Source organism: Dendropsophus ebraccatus, chromosome 12 (assembly GCF_027789765.1).
Source record: "Dendropsophus ebraccatus isolate aDenEbr1 chromosome 12, aDenEbr1.pat, whole genome shotgun sequence".
Lineage (NCBI taxonomy): Eukaryota > Metazoa > Chordata > Amphibia > Anura > Hylidae > Dendropsophus > Dendropsophus ebraccatus.
The window spans coordinates 92,627,622-92,652,003 of record NC_091465.1 but is presented as its reverse complement, the minus strand read 5'-3'; the positions used below and the strand labels follow the sequence as shown (position 1 = coordinate 92,652,003).

General features: G+C 44.7%; 1 protein-coding gene across 1 annotated transcript; it reads left to right on the top strand.

The window, feature by feature from the left end:
• Positions 1 to 12,121: 12,121 nt before the first annotated feature.
• On the top strand, positions 12,122 to 22,936 carry LOC138768860 (IgGFc-binding protein-like). The gene is made up of 13 exons (XM_069946827.1): positions 12,122 to 12,709; positions 13,490 to 14,042; positions 14,642 to 14,844; positions 15,113 to 15,254; positions 15,420 to 15,751; positions 16,218 to 16,776; positions 16,883 to 17,484; positions 18,029 to 18,590; positions 19,441 to 20,030; positions 20,558 to 21,122; positions 21,233 to 21,432; positions 21,830 to 22,207; positions 22,670 to 22,936. Exons 1-13 carry the CDS (start codon positions 12,122 to 12,124, stop codon positions 22,934 to 22,936), a joined length of 5,541 nt encoding a protein of 1,846 aa, XP_069802928.1.
• The last annotated feature ends 1,446 nt before the right edge of the window (positions 22,937 to 24,382 follow it).

Below are 24,382 nucleotides of genomic sequence, written 5' to 3'. Positions count from 1 at the left end.
GTCACTGAACGTTTAGTGACATCACTTTGTGACCCTGAGCCGTAAGAACACTTCACATAATGGAGCAGATATGGGATTGTTCCCATAAAGACGCTTTAAGTGACTACAAAGTCAATAAAATGAAAGGTGGAGCCTCATAAAAGCTGAAAACTTAGACAAAGAAAAATAATAGAAAACGAAATATTGCAATTCTTGTTGGATTTATAACTTTTCTCCCTCTTTCTCCCTCCCCAGCCCTGTGCACAGCCGGAGTCCCTGGAACAGAGTTCATCACGGCTTTCATGCAGAACCATAACAGCAGTTCCGGCAATCCCACCCTCAGCCTGTCTATCACCGCCTTACAGGACAACACCGCAGTCAGTGTCAGGATCAATACCATCAGCGAAAGTTCATTCAATATGAACTTAATTTTAAACAAACTGGAGAAAAACACAATTGAGCTTCCATCTAAGATCCAGCTGATGGATTCTGGCAGTTCCTCATATGTTGTGTCAGTCACGTCCAATAATCCGGTATCGGTTGTTTCAATAAATTCCAAGGCACAATCCTCGGACAGTGCATCTTTATTTCCTGTGACGGTATGAAAACTTCCAGCAGATCTATAGACAAGATTTTTTATTAAATTTCCTTCCACTCTTCACCATGGATAGAGCACTACTGGTGTTGGGTTTGTCTCCTCAGCATTTTTTGCCTCCTCCATTCTCTCCTTTTTTCATCCTGTGGTCTTTTCCTTGCTTCATTTTACTAATTCTCTCATTCTGCAGCCAGATTGTGTCCTCTCCATTCTCTCTTTTCCACCTTGCATCCTTGGGTATTTGCCATGCTTCCTCTTCTTTCATGCTGTAGCCTGATGGTGACCTTGGTGTCCCATGCCTCCTACATTCTCTGATTTTTTACCTTTTTACCCTTCTTCCTCGTACAATCTCCATGCTTCTTCTTCAGTCTTCTTCACCCCTGCTGCAGCCTCACGGTGGCTTTGGCTTCCTTTGGCTAATCTACTCTACCCTCTCCGCCATCTATCCTCAAGTCTTCTCTATGCTTCATCCTTAGTCTTCTATCATGCTGCAGCCTGATGGTGGCCTTTCTACCCTTTCTACCCTTCCTTAAACCATCTCCATGCTTTAGTCTTCCCCTGCTCTGAAGCAGCCTGATGGTGGTCTTGACGTTCTTTTCCTCCTACATATTGTCCTTTCTGCACTCCATTCCCAGCCCTTTTTCATGCATCCTCTTGAGTCTTCTTCTTTCCTCCTGAGGCTTGATGGTGACCATGGCTTTTTTTTTGGCCTCCTTGATTCTTTCCTTTTAACCCAACATCCTCAGACCTTTTAGCGATTTTCATGTCTGTATCTTGCCATTAGTGGTGAGCTGTTGCACTTTTTGTGTTTTGCCAAAAACACTAGTGTGAATGGTGTTGTAGGAGAGCTGACCAAATTTGTCTTTTTTGCAAGCCTTCCCCATTCCAACATTTTGGATCATCCTTTATCCATGTTTAATTGTTGGTGAACTAAACCAAAATTCAACAAATCTCCTCTCTTCATCTCTGTGGTCTCACCCTGAACTTTGAATTCTCTCAATCTCTCAGTCCCACAGTGGACCATCTACAAAGTGCTGTTTGATAGCAAGTTTGAAAGCCTGTCACAGATTTTGCTTCAGGGCCAAGGAGTTTATACTTCTGACTAGAGCAATGCAAACCTTAGAAGAAGGCTAAGGAGGCTCCTAAAGGGAGGGGCTAGGGCACCAATAGTAATATATCCTTGTTATTGTATATGAGAATTTATGGGTAACGGGTTTACGATCTTGTGGTAGATTCCATGCTTCCATGTAATTGTCCTTCATCATTGTTTCTCTATAGGAGTTGGGAACAGAATATTACATTATTACTCCCCCTGAAGGGTCATTTAAAGAGTTCGCTATTATTACAAAAGAGCCTACAACGCTGACCATATTCCCGACTGGAGTGTTGTCTTATTCTGGTAAAAACTACAGCAAAGGAAAGTCCTTTACAGTCTCACCTAAAAGCTATCAAGCAATTCAGTTCCAAAGTGAGGATGACCTTAGCGGCACCAAAGTTCTGTCAAGCAAGCCAATTGCTGTTCTGAGTGGCCACACCTGCTCCTATAAGTTCACCAAGTGCAATCATGTCTATGAACAGCTGCAGCCCACATTCATTTGGGGAACAAAGTTTTTCATACCAACTGTATCATTCCAGACCAAGTATGATCTCGTGTATGTCACAGCTGCCACCCAGAACACCCTTGTGACCTATCAAGCTGGATCCCAGGAGAACAGCAAGGAACTAGATGCTGGAGATGTCATGGAAGTTCAGCTCAAGGCGAATGCTCCACTATTCATTGACTCAACAGAAGGCATCCAAGTCATGTATTATAGTGCTGGTGGCCGCAAAGGAACAGCAGAATACGACACATTTCTTATGACCGTCCCAGATGTGACATCCTTTTGTACTTCATTCCAAACTCTGGCTCTGGAAGAATTTAGCAATGAAGCCATTCTTGTTGCTAAGACGTCTGAAGTAGAAAGCATAACTGTGAACAAAGCTTCTCTAGAGAACATCGAGTGGAGCCCAATTCAAGGAACTGAGTATTCCTGGGGGGAATTCCCAATGACGTTACGTTCCAACCAATTCGTCTTTGAGAGCAGCAAAAGTCCCTTCAGTTTGAGTGTTTTTGGGATATCCAACCTAAACGCATTTGGTGAAATCGCTACTTGCATCGCTGGTAAGTTGATTTGACCTCTCATTCACCAGCAGGTCAAGCAATTTCCTTTGTCTACTTTCAGCTATAGACTGTACAGAAAGTGTAGAAAAAATACGAGCTCAAAAGACTGATATAATAATACATTTCTATTCATTATTTAGGCTCCTCCAGACCATCATGTAGCCAAATCACCTGCAGGAAGAAAGAAGTCTGTAAAATCGATCATGGTAAAGCTGTTTGCCAAGGAACCGAAGAAGCCACTTGCTGGGCATGGGGAGACCCGCATTACCACACATTTGATGGGAAGAACTATGATTTCCAAGGCACATGCACTTATACTATGTCCAGAACCTGTGATCCCGACCTTCCATTCTTTAATATTGAGACTATGAATGAAAATCGAGGCTCATCTCATGTGTCGTACCTTAAATCTGTAAACATCCAAGTTTACAATTATAATATCACTGGCGTCAGGTCTGAATTTGGAGTAGTGAGGGTAAGTGTATAGTATTTCTATGAATAGTCAGGTCAATCACCTCTGTTTCTTAATGAGTCACCAGGAAAACTGACAAAGATGCTAAGTATCCTAAATATGTGGTGAGCCCCTGGATGATGTTGTAGTGGTGGGGCGGCCGGACACTTGCTAGATGGAAGTGTGACGCCACTCGTTGTGGTGGATGGCCGAGATACAGCCGGACTTTAGGGTTTTGTCACGTGACGCCAGTGCCTGGTGGGCACACAGGTGTGGTGGCGCGCATGCTTTTAAGATGTAAGGACGGTTGTACCCTTCTCCCCTGTGGTCGGTGTCCTATCGGGTTGCTGCAGGGTCCCTTGGGATAGTGTAGTCACAGGTGGGCAGAGTTGTGTAATGACCCTCGCGAGGAATAGTAGGAGCCGCCACTCACAGAAAGGTGAGATGTCCCAAGGTTGCGGTGTACGTGCTGTGCAGGAGGTAGCGAATAATCACAAACTCAGTTGATAACGTTGACTTGGTTTGCTACTTGCAAATGTGCAGCAGGAAATACAACGGATCTTGACATACACTTGAAACAGTTGCAATAAATACTTGTACATAGAACAACCAGATCTGTGTGATAAGTGCTGAGTATAGAAGAATACTTGTAGAAGAAGAAGAAGAAAACAACAACAACCTGTGCCTGTGTATTGACCTTTTCTCTAGTCTTCACACCACCTTTTACCCACTAGCTTTGGCTGAACCGTACTAATGGGTGACAAAGGCCCCAGACCTCGTTACCTGGGATGAGCAGAGTGCTGAGGGTTTCCTGCTGACACTTGCGCTGCGAGATGGAGTTCGTAGACTTTCCAGTAACTTTGCTCCACCCCGATCAGTTCCTAGCTCTTTGGCTCTTTAGTGGATACTGTCTTGTACTGTAGTACTCCTAGTCCTCGGCCTGGGTTGAGGTAATCTGTTCTCTAGTCCTCTCCTGAAGGGTTTAGCACTGCATCACATAGCGTACAGGTGCTTCAGGAAGGAAGTCTGTAAGAGGAGACTGTCCTGCGTCCTACCCATGCGGGGTACAGACTAAGACTTGACTTTTGGGGGGACCTGGCAGAGGGCCAGGGCCCAGGTAGAACCACTGTGGAGAGCTCTCTGAGCTGCGTCCTTTCTCCAGTGAAGCTCAACTAAGACTCCTCCTTCACCCAAGGGACTAACTTCCTAACCAGTGTGTAAGGTGCGCTGTGGTTGGGTGGAAAGAGTACAACAGAAGAGTAGAAAGGGAAGAGGTGATAGGACAGAAGAAAGTAAAGATCCTACTGGTTCACAGATTCTGGTACATACAGTGGTTTGCAATAAATTAAAATATCAACAAAAAGTTTTTTTTTCTAGTAACTCAATTCAAAAAGTGACCTTATATTCTATAGAGTCATTACATACAGAGGGAGCTTTTTCAAGCGTTTATTTCTGTTAAAGATAATGATTATAGATTACAGCCAAGAAAAACTCAAAAGTCAGTATTTCAGAAAATTTGAATATTATATAAAACCAATTTGAAAAAATGTTTTTAACACAGAAATGTCGACCAAATGAAAAGTCTGTACAGTAAAGTCTCCCAATACTTGGTCGGGGCACCTTCTGCATGAATGACGGCATCAATGCGGCAATGCGGCATGGAGGCGATCAGCTGATGGCACTGCACAGGGGTTAGTGAAGCCCAGGTTGCTGTGATAGCGGCCTTCAGCTCGTCTGCATTGTTGGCTCTGGTGTCTTTCATCTTCCTCCTGACAATACACCATAAATTCTCTATGGGGTTAAGGTCTGGCGAGTTTGCTGCCAATCAAGCCCAGTGATGCTGTGGTTAGTAAACCAGGGATTGGGACTTTTGGCCATGTGGACAGGTGCCAAATCCTGCTGGAAGATGAAAATTCCATCTCCAAGAATCTTTCCAGCACAAGGAAGCATGAAGAGCTCTAAGATGTCCTGGTAGACGGCAGCGGTGACTTAGGTGTTGATGAAATCCAGTGACCCAACACCAGCAGATGACATGGCTCCCCAAACCATAATGATTGTGGAAACTTCACACTAGACCTTCAGCAGCTGGATTGGGCCTCTCCACTCTTCCTCCAGCAGCTTGGGTTGGGCCTCTCCACTCTTCTTCCTCCAGCAGCTTGGATTGGGCCTCTCCACTCTTCCTCCAGCAGCTTGGATTGTGCCTGTCCACTCTTCCTCCAGCAGCTTGGATTGTGCCTGTCCACTCTTCCTCCAGCAGCTTGGGTTGGGCCTCTCCACTCTTCCTCCAGCAGCTTGGATTGGGCCTCTCCACTCTTCCTCCAGCAGCTTGGATTGGGCCTCTCCACTCTTCCTCCAGCAGCTTGGATTGGGCCTTTCCACTCTTCCTTCAGCAGCTTGGATTGTGCCTCTCCACTCTTCCTCTAGCAGCTTGGATTGTGCCTCTCCACTCTTCCTCCAGCAGCTTGGATTGTGCCTCTTAACTCTTCCTCCAGCAGCTTGGATAGTGCCTCTCCACTCTTCCTCCGGCAGCTTGGATTGTGCCTCTCCACTCTTCCTCCTGCAGCCTGGATTGGGCCTCTCCACTCTTCCTCAAGCAGCTTGGATTGTGCCTCTCTACTCTTCCTCAAGCAGCTTGGATTGTGCCTCTCCACTCTTCCTCAAGCAGCTTGGATTGTGCCTCTCCACTCTTCCTCCTGCAGCTTGGATTGGGCCTCTCCACTCTTCCTCCTGCAGCTTGGATTGGGCCTCTCCACTCTTCCTCTAGCAGCTTGGATTGGGCCTCTCCACTCTTCCTCCAGCAGCTTGGATTGGGCCTCTCCACTTTTCCTCAAGCAGCTTGGATTGGGCCTCTCCACTCTTCCTCCTGCAGCCTGGATTGGGCCTCTCCACTCTTCCTCCAGCAGCTGGATTGGGCCTCTCCACTCTTCCTCCAGCAGCTTGGATTGGGCCTCTCCACTCTTCCTCCTGCAGCCTGGATTGGGCCTCTCCACTCTTCCTCCAGCAGCTGGATTGTGCCTCTCCACTCTTCCTCCAGCAGCTTGGATTGGGCCTCTCCACTCTTCCTCCAGCAGCTTGGATTGTGCCTGTCCACTCTTCCTCCAGCAGCTTGGATTGGTCCTCTCCACTCTTCCTCCAGCAGCTTGGATTGGGCCTCTCTACTCTTCCTCCAGCAGCTTGGATTGGGCCTCTCCACTCTTCCTCCAGCAGCTTGGATTGGGCCTCTCTACTCTTCCTCCAACAGCTTGGATTGGGCCTCTCCACTCTTCCTCCAGCAGCTTGGATTGGGCCTCTCTACTCTTCCTCCAACAGCTTGGATTGGGCCTCTCCACTCTTCCTCCAGCAGCTTGGATTGGGCCCCTCCTCTCTTCCTCCGGCAGCTTGGATTGGGCCTCTCCACTCTTCCTCCAGCAGCTTGGATTGGGCCTCTCTACTCTTCCTCCAACAGCTTGGATTGGGCTTCTCCACTCTTCCTCCAGACTCTGTGACCGAGATTTCCAAATGAAATGCAATCTGAGATATCCCCTTGGACCACTGATCAGCAGTCCAGTTCTTCTTCTCCTTGGCCCAGATAAAAGGCTTCTGGCCTTGTTTATTGGTCAGGAGTGACACATGGGATGCAACACTTGTAGCCCATGTCCTTCAGACGTCTGTATGTGCTTGTGGCTTTTGAAGCACTGACTCCAGCAGCAGGCCACTCTTTGTGAGTCTCTCCCAAATTTTTGAATGACATTTTCGTTACAATCCTATAAGACTGCGGTTCTCCCGGTTGGTTCTGCACCTTTTTCTACCACACTTTTTCCTTCCACTCAACTTTTCATTAATCTGCTTTGATGCAGCACCCTGAGAACAGCCAGCTTCTTTAGCAATGAACTTTTGTGGCTTCCCCTCCTTATGGAGTGTGTGAATGACGGCCTTCTGGACATCTCTCAGCAGTCTTCCCCATAATTGTGTTGCATACTGAACCAGACTTAGGGATCTTTTATAACACTTAGGAAGCCACTGTGGGAGTTTTGGGTAATTATTCTAGTTTTCTAAAAAATACTGACATTTGGGTTTTTTTTTGGCTGTAATCCATAATCATCAACTTTACCAGAAATAAACGCTTTAAAAAGTTCTCTCTGTATGTAATGACTTTATAGGATGGAAAAACAACCTAACTGCTGGTTGATATTCTAATCTACATAAATCTCTGTAGCGCCGGAGATGCGGGGACATTTATAAGTGCGGCGTAAAATAATAAATGTCCCCCTATGTGTTTTGTCAGCTATAGAAAGAGGATCACACACATTTGTGGCTACCTTTGCTTATCCATCAGTGACGGTGGGGGGTCTAGACCCCAGGGTAAACCTCTCATAGGCCCTTTGTCGACTCCAGCTTGATTGTCCCCTCAGTTCCTTTCATTTTAGTATCTCTGATTTCTTTGTTTAATAGGTAAATAATCAGATTGTTCAGCTTCCCATTTACCTCAATAACAATAAATTGACAATATTGCAAAGTGGAACGTCCTTAATTCTTCAGACAGACTTTAAGCTCAAGCTCATTTACGACTGGAATATCCTCCTGAAAATTACAGTTCCCAGCAGTTATTATAGCTCTGTTTGTGGTCTATGTGGAAACTACAATGATAAACCAAATGACGACCTTAGCAGTAATGGAACGGCCTTAACCCCAATAGCTTATGGCAAACTGTGGAAGGTTAATGAGACTAGCGATGAAAATTGCCATGATGACTGCAATGGAGATTGTGTAACCTGCACCGATGACAACAAAAGACTCTATGGAAGCAATCAGTATTGTGGCATTCTCACCCAGAGTAATGGACCCTTTAAAGCTTGCCATGGAAAGATCCTTCCCGCTATATATAGAGACAATTGTGCATATGATATGTGCCTCAATGATGGTTACAATCAGATCCTGTGCCAGACGTTAAAGGCCTACAGTGACGCATGTGCCAGGGAAGGCATAAGGGTTGATGACTGGAGAAATGTTACCAATTGCCGTAAGTAGAACCTCAAGATCTTCTTCATATAGATAAACAAAACGAAAGGTACTTAGATGTATATAACTGAATTATCTCATTTTGTAAGGCTGTGTTCACGTGTTGCTGTTTCTTTGTAGTACTGTCACAGTGCTGCATCATCTTTCCAGTAAAAATGCTGCAGTACCTCAACAGTACAGCAATAAAACCACCACATGTGTGGACACAGCCTAAGGACTGGCAATCACTTTGGAAGTAATAACCATTGGCTCAACTAGACACCCCTGTTTCTGTGTGGTAAAGTTAGTGGCTGTCCTTTTTGCCTTTATTAATCCAAAAACTTGCCCTCAGTTGATCCATTTGGTGCATTTTTCTATTGGAAAATCTAGGCAGATGTCAAGGCCCACTGGTTTTAGAGGAGACCCAAGTAACCCCCACAACACAAGTGTAAGGGGCTTATGCCACGGATTGATAATCAGCCGAATCGGCCCAATTTGACCGATTATCGCTCCGTGGAATAGAGAGAATTTAGGTTCAAACCTAAAATTATAGGTCGCCACCCGCGCATTGCTATGTGGAATAGCGGTGCGCAGCGAGCGTGTGACGATTTAAAAACAGTATACTTTACCTGTCAAGGCTGCAAGTCTTTTCCTTCTCCCAGTCACAGCTTCGGAGCGCCCTGTCTGAACTGACAGACCGCTCAGCCAATCACTGGCCGGGACCGTTGCAGCAAGTGATTGGCTGAGCGGTCTGTCAGTTCAGACAGGGCGCTCCGAAGCTGCTGCCGCGCGGGACCGGGAGAAGGAGAAGACCTGCAGCCTGGTCAGGTAAAGTATGAAACAAGGGCTGCAAGGACATCGGTAACGATGTCCCTGCAGCCCTCACTAAAGGATTGTTGGCCGTGGACTAGGTCCAGTAAATAAGCGCCGATGTAGCAGATCGGCGCTCGTGTACATCGTTGATCGGGCCCTGCTCGGCCCGTGGAATAGGACCCTAAGTAAAGCTAGTGTAGTCAGAGAGCCACTACGGCTACATAGTTGCCATACATGGCCCGAGAGTCTACAAGTCTGACGATTGGAAAGTCTGATCGGCATCTGTGGCCATCACCAGCTTTCTGGAGATTCTAGGTTTAACTGGTTAATTCGTTAGATTTTTTTTTTCTAGAAAACATCTGATTGCTTAATTTACTTCTTTCCAATTGATATTATTAGCGATCACATTATTATCCGTTTTGTAATTTTTCTCCAGCCATGGATTGTCCTGGTAACAGCACCTATAACTCTAGTGGAAGTGCCTGCCCAGCTACATGTCGGGATCCGGACGCTCCATCCACATGCACTGAACCGAATATTGAAGTCTGTGAGTGTGAGGCAGGATTTGTGCTGATTGAAGGAACATGTCAACCAAAACAAAACTGTGGCTGCTTCTACAATGATCGTTCCATCAGTCCGGGTGATTCTATTTGGGATGATGATGCCTGTAAGATAAAATGTTTTTGCAATCCGGATAATCTTCAAGTTGAATGCAAGAATACTACATGCAGACAAGGAGAAACTTGTAAGAATATTGATGGAATTACAGACTGTTATCCAACTACATACAAAAACTGCACGGCTACAGGAGACCCTCACTATTTCACCTTCGATTACTATCATTACGACTTCCAGGGAGATTGCCAGTACCTGCTGTCAGGGCTTTGTAAGAAGAGAGAGGAATTACCTGACTTTCAGGTCATTGTGCTCAATGACTATCGAGGAAGTCTTTTTGTCTCCTATACCACCGCTGTTACCTTAAAGATATTTGAAAAAGAAGTCCAAGTCCGCAGACAATTCCCAGAAACCGTTTTGGTAAGTTTGTACTTGGGGGGGTCATGGTCATATGGCTAGATTACTGACCTACAGATTTTTCCTTCGTAACAATTCCAAAAATGTAAATATTCCTTGTCTGGGATATCTGTGAGATTTTGTCTTTGTGTGGAATACATTCCATCTTATTTTTGTCTTGAGATGCCTAACCTGCCCTCTGGGAGAAGCTTATTTTTACCATGATTCTACATAGTTCCTACGATTTTACATAGTTTACATGAATAAAAACATGCTGGTCTTCCTTTTAGGTGGATGGAATAAAGTCCAACATTCCGGTAGCTTTGCGGTCTAAACTTGGTAATATCGACATCTTCCAGTCTGGGAGACAATGCATTGTTGAGACCAACATTGGAATCCGTGTGGCATTTGACTGGGATGCCCGAGTCATTGTGACTCTCCCCTCAACATACTCTGGATCCGTGTGCGGTCTCTGTGGAAACTTTAATTATAATCCTAAAGATGACCTGATCGATCGTGATGGTAACTTTCAGCCTGATGTTCCTTTATTTGGTCACAGCTGGAGAGAAGGTCAGAATGCTGACCAATGCAAAATTGTCAAGGGAGGAAACTGCACAGATATTAAAAAACTAGAGAAAGAACAGGGAAAGAAGTTGAAGGAGTGCGGCATGGTACTTGACACCAAGGGTCCTTTTAGAAATTGTCATTCTGTGGTCGATCCTCAAACTTACTTTCAGGATTGTGTCTACGACATGTGCGCATACGGCAAAAGGCAAGACCTCATCTGTAAACTGCTGACCGGCTATGCTGCCGCATGTCAGGATGCTGAAGCTGTCATCTATGACTGGAGATCGGATGCTGTCTGTCGTAAGTATATTCAATGCAATAGCTGCATTTCCCAATGAATCAATAGCAAAAACAACCTAATATATTTGTGGCACCCAAGTGGGCAAATGGTGTTATGTTATGGGCTAGCCGCGTGTTGCAGTTCCTCTGTGATGTCACATGACCCCCATATACACTTAGATTTCAGGCACTGTAATTTCATTAAACTTTGCATAGATTAATTGGTCAAGCGAATACACAAAACTTTGTATGATATGTTGTCGGACAAAAATACTTCCTTTCCTTTTTTCACATCCACACAATAATTTGTCTATCACTCTGAAATCAGCTCAGTTACTTCCAGTGTTTACAAGACAAACCTGCAACTCTTGAGAAATTAGCTTACCAGCTGCCAATACAGGTCTATGGACAATTTACATAATGGGTGGAAATAGTGCTGCTCCTCAGGTACACACAGGACATTGCATCCTAAAGATCTGCTGTTACCAACTTACCTGACCTGGAGTACCGCCCGGACCTGCAGGATGCCCCGGCAGCCTGTCCCCACCCCATCAGACCATGCCGTGTGAGGTCAAGGAGACCCAACGGCATCCCTGGTACCCCACAGTACAGGCAATGGAGCAGCACTACTCGCAGCTGTGCCGCAATCTGGTGAGAGTGCCTGATGGGTCTTCCTGCCCTTCAGCCCTCGGTCTTCTGGGATCAGAGGGGCCAGTCCAATCAGCTTTTGGACCGGGTCTCTGACCACTATACATTGTGTGCCGGCTTGAACCCTTCTTGACAGTTATTGAGCTTTGCCTCTCCGGCGTCTGTGTTTTTTGCTATTACCGCACCACTCTGACCTTGCCTATAGCTTTTTACCTTGCTTTTTATATTCTGTTTCTGTACTGCACTGCCTGTTTATAGTGATCCAGACAGTCAGTTTCTCTTTATTGTGTTAGTATGTCTTTCCTGCGCTATTTGTTTCATCTATAGAGGCCAGGGACTGTTGCCCAGTTGCTCACTGCCGTTTAGGGCAGATTGCGGCAAGTAGGTAGGGACAGTGGGTGGAGTTCAGCTTAGGGTCCACTGTCCTTGTCTTTTTCTACTCTCTGGGTGACTAGTCATAACAGCTACCTAAAATAACATCTACGCCTTAATTCATAAAGCTCTTCTGTGTACATGAAGGTTTAACCTTAGTGGAAAATACATCATGCAGTTTTGTATTTTGAAGAATTATTTACATTTTCACAATAAACAAAAAAATATATAATTTAATACAAGTCTTTATTGTGTTTAATTTGCAGCGATGTCCTGCCCCTTGAACAGCAGATACAATGTGTGTGTCAGCGGCTGTCCTTCCACCTGCCTCTCCTTGTCACTGTCTACAAAATGTGATGCCACCTGCAGAGAAGGCTGTGCATGTCAGGAGGGCTATGTTCTCAGTGGTACAGAGTGTGTGCCCTTGTCTCAGTGTGGATGTGTCTATAACTCTCAATATTACAAGTCTGGGGACATCTTCTATCCAGAAAACACTTGTGAGAAGAGATGTACCTGCAACAGTGGAGGGACTGTCACCTGCGAGTCCACCTCCTGTGGTCCCTATGAAGCATGTAGCATTGTCAAGGGTGTGCAAAGTTGCAATCCTGTGGGAAATGCCGTCTGCTCCGCCATTGGGAGAACAACCTTTAATACATTTGATAATTTCGGATATGATTTCAATGGAAACTGCTCTTACATATTGACGGAGACCTGCCTGACCGAAGGGTCGACATTGACTCCCTATGTCCTCCGAATCAGGAACATAGAAGGCTCAGTGACCACCAGCAAGAAAGTCATGCTTGAAGTCTACAATTATAATGTTACTCTTTTACAAGGAACTGAAAACACAATCCTGGTAAGATCATTGTTGTTGAATATTGTATAATATATGGCCTACTTATAACTCTTACAGGGGTACCCCCATTATATGCATTTATGGCATATCCGGAAATCCTGGACTCACACCTATAGGAAGGATGGGTTCTGGAGAGGCTCATGGTGCATGATTTCCTGCCACTGCAAGCAGGGCCTGGCTCAATGAGTCCTATAGACTTCACAAAGAGAAGCTCAGGCAAGCAAAGCCACCATAACAATGAACCATTGAAGGCAAGGAGCCTGCAAACAACAGGTCCACATCCACATTATACCATGGTCCTATCATTAGCCGATTTACATCCATGTATCATCTATACAGGTCAATGAGGCAGGACGTGGTTGTTGATGGGAATTCGGCTGTCATATAATTACAGTACTTGGTACACTTCCAGGTTATGTGGAGTTACATATAACATACCATTATAAATCATTTCACTCTCCAAACACTCATTGTTTGTCATTGATCCCTCTGATGGTTGTTATCCATCTTATTAGTGAACGTACCCCAATATATAGTGACAGCTCCCCAGAAGTCCAACTCTACAAGACACCCATCATTGATCTAAAACACCTTTTTTGCCCTATCATTTGGGAGGACCAACTCTCTAGAAGACCACTTTACTGCAATCGTGTGTGGTTGTCTCAGCGAGGTTGTCCAAGATCATTGTGGGCCAGTGGCAGAGGTTTGGGTGGACATCAGATATTGTGAATGATAAACCCTTCTGGCAATAATAAGTGATGACTTCATGTCTTTAACCAGGTAAATGATATTCTTCGCAATGTCCCATTCGAGGTGGAGGCCGGTCTGCTCAGGGCTGATTATCAGGGTGGCGGACTCGTCCTTAAAACCAACTTTGGCTTAATCATCACTTTAGACAACGCAGTTCATGTAACTATTCCCGCGACCTATCACAACCAGACTTGTGGTCTGTGTGGAAACTACAATGACAACAATAAAGATGACCTTAGTCCATATGGTGATGATGCTGCATCATTCGCTGATTCTTGGAAAGAACCAGAAGAATATTGTCTTACAAATGAAATCTGCACAGGAGTTAACCAAACATGTCCCGACTGTCCCCAATCATTACGGAAAATGCTTAGTGGGGAAAATTTCTGTGGAATTCTGACTTCTCCAAGTGGTCCATTCTCACCGTGCCATGACACCATTGACCCTAAAGTCTACCTGACAAGCTGTGTTAATACACTTTGTATGAAAACTGGAGAACTTTGTACGATTCTTCAAGGCTATGCAAAGCTTTGTCAGGATGCGGGTATAGCTATAAAGTCATGGAGGACACAAAGCTTTTGTTGTAAGTACTGGATTCATACATTCACCACATGTGAAGACAGAGTTTTCTAACTTCATACAATAACGCCAGATCTCCACTTTGTTGTCCCTCACTAGCCATGTCCTATACCGTTCAGTATAAGACAATACTGTTTCTAAAAATCCTACTCAGCAATTATTGTCCAATCTATTTGGATCTGTCATTACAAAGTATCCCCCCCCCCCCCCTTAAACAAGATGCATCCATGCAGCTTTAATCACACTTGAATGTAGAGGAGTATGTAACATCAGATGCAAATATAATGCTAAACTAGTGGAACATCAGTGGTGATCTACAGTTTTGCACATAGACAGGGCCTGATTATGGTGGCTGGTTATTTTTTTGGGCCCCCAATTACACCTTTAAGGCAGTGAACCCTACCTCACCCCTATAGTAAGCTACATTCAGGAGAGGATACCAAGCATATCCATGGCCCAGCAGTTCCATTCAGGACTTCTGTGAAAAGAGGGAATCTAAGAATATGTGTGTTATGCTTCCAATAATCCAGAATGTTGTTGATAATAAAGTGAAATAAGTATGGCTGTCCACTGTGTAACTCCCATCCGCTCTGATGTTTCCAGCATACAGCTGCTCCCAGAACAGTCATTATGAGCTCTGCGCTGAGGTTTGTTCCACCAGCTGCTCTTCCCTCTTTGACATAACCAGCTGTCCAACAACCTGCTCCGAGGGCTGCCAGTGCGACCAAGGGTATTTCTTCCAGAATGGGCGCTGTGTGACCCCAGACTTGTGTGACCGATGCATCTTAAACTCAACATTTTACCAGGTGAAGAGATGACAGAGACTCGGCAACTCTCTGATGACATGGTGATAACATGGTTGCTCTGATGTCGTTATACTAATGGCTACATCTAGCTTCCATGCATCATGTCTCTCCTCTTATTCTCCTTCTTTCATCTTTATTCTGCCCCATTCACCTGTAACCTCTCTCCTTCTTTATCCATTTCTTCCTCCTCTCTTGCCTTTATTTTTCTGTAACTTTCTACCTTGTTGAAATAGTTTAAGATTTGAATGTTGTTTTTGCTTTTCTGCAGGTCAATCAAACCATCATCTCAGAAGACTGCAGCCAGTCCTGTACTTGTACATCTCGACATGTGATGGTTTGTGAGCCATACGGCTGTGCTTCTGATGAAGTCTGTACAATCCTAGATGGAAAAGTCCAATGTATTAATAAAGGTCAGGCAATGTTTGGTAACAACACTGGAAAGACATATTATATCTATCCCTACATGATTTTCTCTAAGTAAAGTTGTGTATGGTAACATCGGGAAATACCCCCACCTGCTATAGAAGGATGAGTTACTGCGTGTTAGAGACATTTTCTTATTTTCATTTTCCTAGATCCTTGCAAGTCAGTATCATGCAGAAACAAAGAGCATTGTGAGATCAACGATGGCAACATTGCAGTTTGTGTTCCGGACTATACAAGCTCTTGTACTATCTGGGGAGATCCGCACTTTACAACCTTTGATGGTTACAACTTTGACTTCCACGGCACTTGTGCATATATCCTGGCCACATATGTTGGATCTGATACAACCTTGGAGTCTTTCCATATTGAGGAAAAGAATGACAATCGGGGAAGTCCAACATCCTCCTCTGTCAGACTGATCAATATCCTTGTATACAACTTCAACATTTCTTTTGTGAAAGATGAGCCCGGACAAGTGCGAGTAAGTGCCCCTCACTCCTATCCATGCCTGCGCGGCTACTACAAAGACCAGTTATGCTTGCTGTAAAGTTCTAGCTGCTGTGTGACAATTCCCTGCCAAAAGGAGATGTAGTATGCAAAAGGAGGCATTGAAGGGATAGCCTAGGGAGGATGCCCTCTCACTATATGCTGACTAGACCATGTGGATATCAGAGGGGGGTGTACCACTTGAGACCCCTCTGTGTTTCATTAAAGCTGCATGCACTATGGCTGATATGGTGCCTCCATGCATAACATTGAAAGCTATTAATGAACATTTAATGTATACCTAGATGCAGCCTCCTTCAGTGATAAGAGCTGATAGAAAGAAGATAGAAAATGATCCATTTCAGGAATAAAAATGAAGGAATGTTGGTGAAATGTTGAGATCTGTTTCTTCTATATTCTGTGATTTATTACATCTTTATTTTTGGTGTTTTTTTTTCTAGATAAACAATGAAATTCAAAATCTTCCTCTCATTAAAGAGAAATTCACTGTCACTCAAAGTGGATCATCCGCAGTCCTGAAAACGATCTTTGGTCTAACAGTTGAATATGATTACAACCAGCATGTGGAAATCACCATCCCAAGTAGCTATTATGCCACCACTGGAGGTCTCTGCGGAAACTTCAATGGTAACCCTCGAGATGACAAAGTATCTCCTGACAACAAGCAAATGGCCGTGATAACCAAGTGGGCACAGTCATGGAAAGTCTCTGAGGACAACGATTTCTGCTGGGACATTTGTCAAGGAAGCTGTTCTGAATGCAATGAAACAATGAAGACCCTCTACGAAGGAGAAGAGTACTGTGGTCTTCTGGAGGTTGACGATGGACCTTTCAAGGATTGCCGTGATGCTGTCAGTACCGATATATTCCTCAACAACTGTGTCAAAGATGTTTGTAGCCATGAAGGGCTTGGCCTGTGTCAGGCTTTTGAAGCGTATGTTTCAGAGTGTAGGAAACAGGGAGTGCTTATCCCAAACTGGAGAAACATTACAGGATGCAGTAAGCTCAAATTTTATATTTTGTACACTTTTTAGTACTTTTGTGGACAAAATTATTATTGTAACATCATTGTTATTTCAAATGAATATTTTTTCTTCTCTGCTAGATATGGATTGCCCGGAGAACAGTCACTATGAATTCTGCGGTACTGCTTGCCAGGCCACATGCCTCGACAAAACCTTCCCACATCGATGCACAGAACCATGCCGAGAGACATGCCAATGCGATGAAGGATATGTTTTTAGTGCTGGTCAATGTACTGATGTCACAACGTGTGGTTGCGTCCACCAGAATCTTTATTACAAGCCCAACCAAGAGTTCTGGTCTGATGATAAGTGCAGAGTTCGCTGTAAATGTAACCCCGTTCTAGGAATGGTGGTGTGTGCAGATCAAACATGCCAAGACACGGAAAGATGTATGCTGAGAGGTGGGGTCCGAGACTGTTATCCAGTAAGCTACTACACATGTGTCAGCACGGGAGATCCTCATTATACAACATTTGACGGAAGGAGGTATGACTTCATGGGGACATGTACCTATCAGCTGACTGGATTGTGTCCTTCTATGGATCCTAACCTCACCCCTTTCCAAGTCAAAGTTCAAAATGAGAGAAGGGGCAGCAAAACCGTCTCCTACACAAAGTCAATGACCTTAGAAGTATACAACAAAACCATAACACTGACCAGAGACTATCCACATAGAGTTCTGGTGAGTAGATTACTGGTATATGTTGTGATTTATACTTGTATCTGGTTGCAATGAAAGGAAATTAAAATGTATGAGACCTTTGATCTCCAGGGTATAACACTACCTTGATGACTAGGGCATATATAAAAGAGTAATGGTGGACGTTATATTGTAGTAGAGGCAGTCAGAGGCATATTGTAACTTGAGGTCCTGGAGCCTGATGTAAAATGTGTCCAGCAACCTCTTATCATAGGCCATGTAACACAATAATATTACCATACGTGCCTGGTCATACATCTCTGCACCGCCATAGCTGTGTCCTGCCCAGGTATGACAGCGACTTCTGTATCCCTACAGGTGTTTACCTTAGGAACAATTGTCCAGTTTGAGAGCTACCACTGCACTCTCACAGCTGTATCCCTGAAGGCAACAAAGATGGCTAGATACCTACACAAGGACAATTTATCTGAAATCTAAAGCTAGAATCTGCACATTGTACCTCACCATGTCTTTCCCATAAACTACACATAAAAACATTAAAATTGTTTAAAAATGTATGTTCCAGGTTAATGGAGTCGCCAAATTGTTACCTTTGTCCCTGGAATCCAACAGAATCAAAGCCTTCATGAAAGGAGAGCACGCTTTTATCAGGACGGACTTTGAGGTAACCATCAACTACAACTGGGACAATTATGGCCGAATCATGGTGCCCAACACATATGCGGAAGCCCTCTGTGGTCTGTGCGGAAACTTCAACCAGGATCCTAGTGATGACTTGCCCCTGAATGGCACAGAGGAAGATTTCATAAAGTTTATTGAAAACTATAGAGTTGGGGAAGCAACAGAGTGTGAAAGCGGGTGTGTAGGAAAGTGCGAAGACTGCACTAAGGAGGATTCACTGAAATACTCAGAAAAGAAGTATTGTGGCCTTATCAAGAAGCCGGACGGACCTTTCAGTCAATGTTATGAGGTCATCGACTCTACATCACATTTCACTGACTGCGTGTATGATAGCTGTCAATCTGGAGGCCAATATTCAGTTGTATGTGCAGCCATTAGCAGATATGTGTCTGATTGTCAAGGCAAAGGAGTAACTATAGAAGACTGGAGAAAAAATACAATCTGTGGTAAGTAAACTTTCTTGAGTTACAATAATAACTTGCCAATGTGAAGGTGAGCTGCAAATCCCATAGTGATCACTGACCAGGGTTTCATCGGATGCTCTCGTCTTTTTGGGCATGTAGCTTCTTTAGTGTCAAGGACCACAAACGCGAGAAGGTCATACACTGTGGTGCAGTCAGAGGGCCCCATACACATACCACAGGTTGAGAAGATAGTTATCTAGACATAACCTAATACACCCTATGTGTTCTGCAGTCAGACATAATCATTTGTTCTGAATGTAATTGAGGTACAATGATAGGTAGACAATGCAACCAGTGGACATCGACTATTCAGAGTAAGATTTTATTTAGGCATGTAGCTAATCTATGAACATCAGGAACCCCAAATTAAAGAAATCAAAAACCTCATGACTATGGTCATACATTGTGATGCACCTATAAAAAATACAGTCTGAAGTGAGAGGCACTACTACCTACCATGAAATCTTAGGATACAAGTATCCTGAGAACTATGAGAACTAAGGCCAAGATTTACTGCTGCTAATGTGCACTACTTCTGCTGGATCCGAAGGGGCTTTGGTCAAAGAGCGTTACTTCAGATTGACCTACAAAGGTGCCAAAAGTGTGCCAACATTTTGGTTGCAAAATTTTGGTTTAAAGTAAGTCCCCCAATAGTTGTTCTAAAATTGACTTGATTAGACAGTCTTCAGATATGCCAATATTATCAATTAGCCTGTGATATCACTGTGATAAATCCAGCACATCTGTAGACTGTCCGCCATAAATTTCTGTGTCTACAAATAATGTGTCTAGTAAATCTAGGCCAAAGACTCTCTTCTTCTTCTCCTTTTAGAGCCAATCTGCCCTCCGAATAGCCATTACGAGCTCTGTGGACCCGGCTGTCATGCCACATGTTCCAACTCTGCCTCGGACTGTGAGAAGAGCTGCACGGAGGGATGCTATTGTGACAGTGGCTTTGTGCTCAGTGGAGACACATGTGTCTCCTTCTCTGAATGTGGCTGTGACTACAATGATACCTACTATCAGAGAGGCCAGACGTTTTATGTGGATGAACAGTGCAGCGAGCAGTGCCAGTGTACAGAGAATGGATTGGTCAAATGCCAGGCAGTATCGTGTGCCCCCAATGAAGAATGTAAAGTGGTCAATGGAGCCATTGGTTGTCATTCTAAGACAACTGGCACTTGTGTGACGGCAGGGAACCGTCTCTTCACCACATTTGATGGCCTTAGCTATAACCTTCAAGGTTCATGTTCCTATACCTTGACTGAGGTCTGCAGCGAAAACTCAAAACTTGGAAACTTTTCAATAGTTGCTGAGAGTGGAAACTTTGGAAAAGAAAACATAGTTGGGATACGATCATTGAAAGTGAATGTGCATGGGTATGAGGTTATCCTTCATCGGGAGGCACAATGGATGGTGATGGTAAGCCATTAGATCTAACACATTCCAATATACTAATGTCCTTTGCTAACTCTCCCTTCCAGCATAAGGATGTATAATAAATAGGCTCCATTACCTTATAGTTAGTAATATTATTATTGTATCATGTTAATTACCTGTGGAGAATGACAGCAGTCTATTCCACCTTATACCTCCAGTGTTTCTCGTGCAGCACTGTTCATTGCAGCCATTTCTCTAATGTAAATGTTTAATTCTGTGGTGAAATAGGCAGAATGAGACAAGTGCCACAAACGCACATTACTTTAGGTCTTACGCTGGAGACGGGAGCTATGGAGACGCAGTAGGGAGCGACATGTCATTAGCACTTAGTACTAGTATTTATTTTGCAGGTTTTAAGGAATGCCCATTTAGAAATGATAGGCGAGAGGCTGTGCGCCCCATCTGGTTATTTGCCCCCAAGGCACTGCCCTAATCCCTGAATGTTCAGCCCATCTCTCTTCCTCATCTTTTAGAATAGTATACTAATATAGTCTGCATATATCTTACAGGTCAATGAGGAGATCCACATTTTGCCTTTCGTTCTGGATAATGGTAAAGTTAAAATCAGTCAAGAAGGCTCCAGTATGGTCCTCCAGACTGATTTGGAGGTGGTTGTCCGTTATGATACCATAAACTCTGTTCACATAACTCTTCCCTCTACCTATCAGAGTGCTATATGTGGCCTTTGTGGCGACTTCAATGGTCACTCTGATGATGACCTACGTCTACCATCTGGCCAGCTATCTGCTAGTGCTGAAGACTTTGGGGCAGCTTGGAGCACAAATGGAGACAGAGAAGACTGTAGATGTAAAGATAACTGTGAGGGATGCGATGACATGAGGTCGGCAATCTTCAGCCGATACAAGGCTTGTGGGCTGTTGCTGAAGGATGATGGACCATTTTCTGACTGTTATGAGCATGTCAACGTCACCGACTATTTTAACCAATGTTTGTTTGACATGTGTGCAAGTGATGGTCAAGCAGAGATCTTATGTCAAAGCCTTCAGGCTTATGTGACAGCGTGCCAGGCTGCTGGGGCCAACATAAAGTCCTGGAGGTCATCCGATTTCTGCAGTAAGTTCCTTCTTTACTACCTCACCTATTCTTAGTTATTCATGAGTCTGACCAGTAAGACCCCCATGTATGTACGGTATGGTTACATCTTGTCTCACTTTGTCTTGTAGGTTTCGTGTGTCCAGACAATAGCCATTATGAGTTGTGCCCTTACACTTGTGATCTTTCCTGTTCTGGGGTCTCAGCATCTACTTCTTGCACTCGGCAATGCTCGGAGGGTTGCCAGTGTGACGAGGGATATCTTTTTGATGCAGGTCGTTGCGTGTCAATGGAAAACTGTGGATGCTTTCACAATGGAAGATACTATAGTGTAAGTGGGAGCAGTGGAGGCTTTAAGTTGGTGCCTCTGTTGATGTCCTCCATTATGGGGTATTTACAGTGGAATTTGGGTTGCACATTCCGGTGCCAGGGTCACTACTTTTAGTGAAAATGAATGCACCCTAAGAAACCACACAAGTCACCCATCCCAAAGACTGACCTGAAGTCCAAACATGAGTCCAGAACTATTACCAGTAGTTGGTTTTATATCAGTAAAAACACTTAAATGAAGCCTTCAGCCTGAAAATATGTTCCTGACTGATCGAAGGGTAAACGAGTCCATCCTAACATGTCCTTAGGACTCTTAAATGATAGGGGTCCCAATCTGAATTTCAGGATTTTGCAAAGGATTGGAAATACATGGCTGATTTTCCTCTTTTCCTCTATAGCTTGGAGATTCTCTTGTGGCCTCGGACTGCCTCCAGCAATGCACATGTCAGAATGGTGGCTCGGTTGAGTGCACTCACTTTAACTGCTCGGATGCTGAGTACTGTGGTCTTCAGGAAGGAAAACAAGGCTGCTTTGACAGACGTGGCACTTGCACCCTGAGTGCTAATGGCAGCTTGGCCTCATTTGACCATCTTTCTGGCTCTGTTGACCCTGACAACACTTTTGACCTTGTCTCTGTGTGCCAAGATGCTGAAAGTTGGTTCCGAATTGTTGTGATTGCTCAGAGTTGTGCGGCAGGTGATAAATTTGCCATCTCTGCAGTCCATCTCTATTTCCCAGAATTCTCGGTTGCTCTACGTCCTGATGGACTGGCCTGGGTAAGATGATCTTCACCTATACATGTATTTCAGTGATCTTGATAAAGAAAAGTTCAGGTTATATAATGAAGGTAGGAATCTAGTATTCTATCCTCGTATAGATCCAATCCAACAATCACCAATATATCAGGACAGGTGGGGCTGAAAATCTCTCCATGTGGTGTAGGGAAGGAGGGTGTCCTGACCCCTCCTCTCGGATGCTCCCTATAATAGAGCTTCGTCCATACCATATACACCCGTTTTAGTCTTAAGATGTTTGCTGAGACAACGTCCACAAGTATAGCCATTTTGCCCGATAACACCTTTGACCTCAAGTGAAGTAAATGTTATGTATGATTAAACCTTTAGACATTGTGTGGGAGTCAGTTACATGAAGAGCGTGTAGCTGGATGCAGTTGGCCTTTGAGGATATCTTACAGCTATTGTTGGTTCTCTCACTAATACTGAGCCTTATTACTACAGCTGAATGGCCGGGCAGTGAGCCTTCCCTTCATGTCTGGAGCGTTGATCGTAGAGTTCACACAAGGAGGTGTTCTGCTAACCAGTGGAGAGGAGCTGGAGTTCTCCATGAGCGCCCTGGGAGACCTGAGCCTCAGTGTCCACCAGAAGTTCTCGGGGTCCCTCTGTGGAGCTTGTGGCAACTTTAACAGAGAGAAATCTGACGATCTGAGAGGAAACTCACTTTGCAGCATTGATTCCTGGAGAGCCCACGACTATGCCAGATGGTAAGAGCCATGGCCAGGCTTTAGTCATCTTCTTATAATAATCATGTTATAATCATAGAGTCACCCAGAATGGAGGGCTGTATGCAGGCTGAACCATGCAAGACGGACGTGGCTTTTAGCTAGCTCAGTAACGGCCGCCATGTTTTATTCGAGTAAACCTGCAGTATTAGCCACATAAACGTGCCTGGAGCCTTCTGCCTGACTCCACCCCAGTCATCAGCCTATAATCATAACTACAATCACCTATAAGGCCATGTTCACATCGCGCTGACCGATGGAATTTCCAGCCATAAAAATATTGCTTCATGAGAGGGCAGCTGCAAGAAAAAGCTATTGTTTTGCACAGAAAATTGTAGTTTTATGTGCTGAAAATGTCAATAAAAAGACAACGATTGATCCAGCTGTAAGTGGCCCTGCAGTGTCTGGGGAGGACAATGTACCAGTATTAGGACCTGCAGGGTCTGGGGAGGACAATGTACCAGTATTAGGACCTGCAGGGTCTGGGGAGGACAATGTACCAGTATTAGGACCTGCAGGGTCTGGGGAGGACAATATACCAGTATTAGGACCTGCAGGGTCTGGGGAGGACAATGTACCAGTGTTAGGACCTGCAGTGTCTGGGGAGGACAATGTACCAGTATTAGGACCTGCCGGATCTGGGGAGGACAATGTACCAGTATTAGGACCTAAAGGGTCAGGGGAGGACAATGTACCAGTATTAGGACCTGCAGTGTCTGGGGAGGACAATGTACCAGTATTAGGACCTGCAGGGTCTGGGGAGGACAATGTACCAGTATTAGGACCTGCAGTGTCTGGGGAGGATAATGTACCAGTATTAGGACCTGAAGGGTCTGGGGAGGACAATGTACCAGTATTAGGACCTGGAGGGTCTGGGGAGGACAATGTACCAGTATTAGGACCTGCAGGGTCTGGGGAGGACAATGTACCAGTATTAGGACCTGCAGGGTCTGGGGAGGACAATGTACCAGTATTAGGACCTGCAGTGTCTGGGGAGGACAATGTACCAGTATTAGGACATGCAGTGTCTGGGGAGGACAATGTACCAGTATTAGGACCTGCAGTGTCTGGGGAGGACAATGTACCAGTATTAGGACCTGCAGGGTCTGGGGAGGACAATGTACCAGTATTAGGACCTGCAGGGTCTGGGGAGGACAATGTACCAGTATTAGGACCTGCAGTGTCTGGGGAGGACAATGTACCAGTATTAGGACCTGCAGGGTCTGGGGAGGACAATGTACCAGTATTAGGACCTGCAGGATCTAGGGAGGACAATGTACCAGTATTAGGACCTGAAGGGTCTGGGGAGGACAATGTACCAGTATTAGGACCTGCAGGGTCTGGGGAGGACAATGTACCAGTATTAGGACCTGCAGGGTCTGGGGAGGACAATGTACCAGTATTAGGACCTGCAGTGTCTGGGGAGGACAAT

Coding starts and splice junctions, on each gene's coding strand:
- LOC138768860 (XM_069946827.1), top strand. CDS start 12,122: ATGTCCTGCCCCTTGAACAGCAGATACAATGTGTGTGTCAGCGGCTGT. Junction 17,485..18,028: donor ACTATCCACATAGAGTTCTG/GTGAGTAGATTA, acceptor TGTATGTTCCAG/GTTAATGGAGTCGCCAAATT. Junction 20,031..20,557: donor AGGCACAATGGATGGTGATG/GTAAGCCATTAG, acceptor TATATCTTACAG/GTCAATGAGGAGATCCACAT.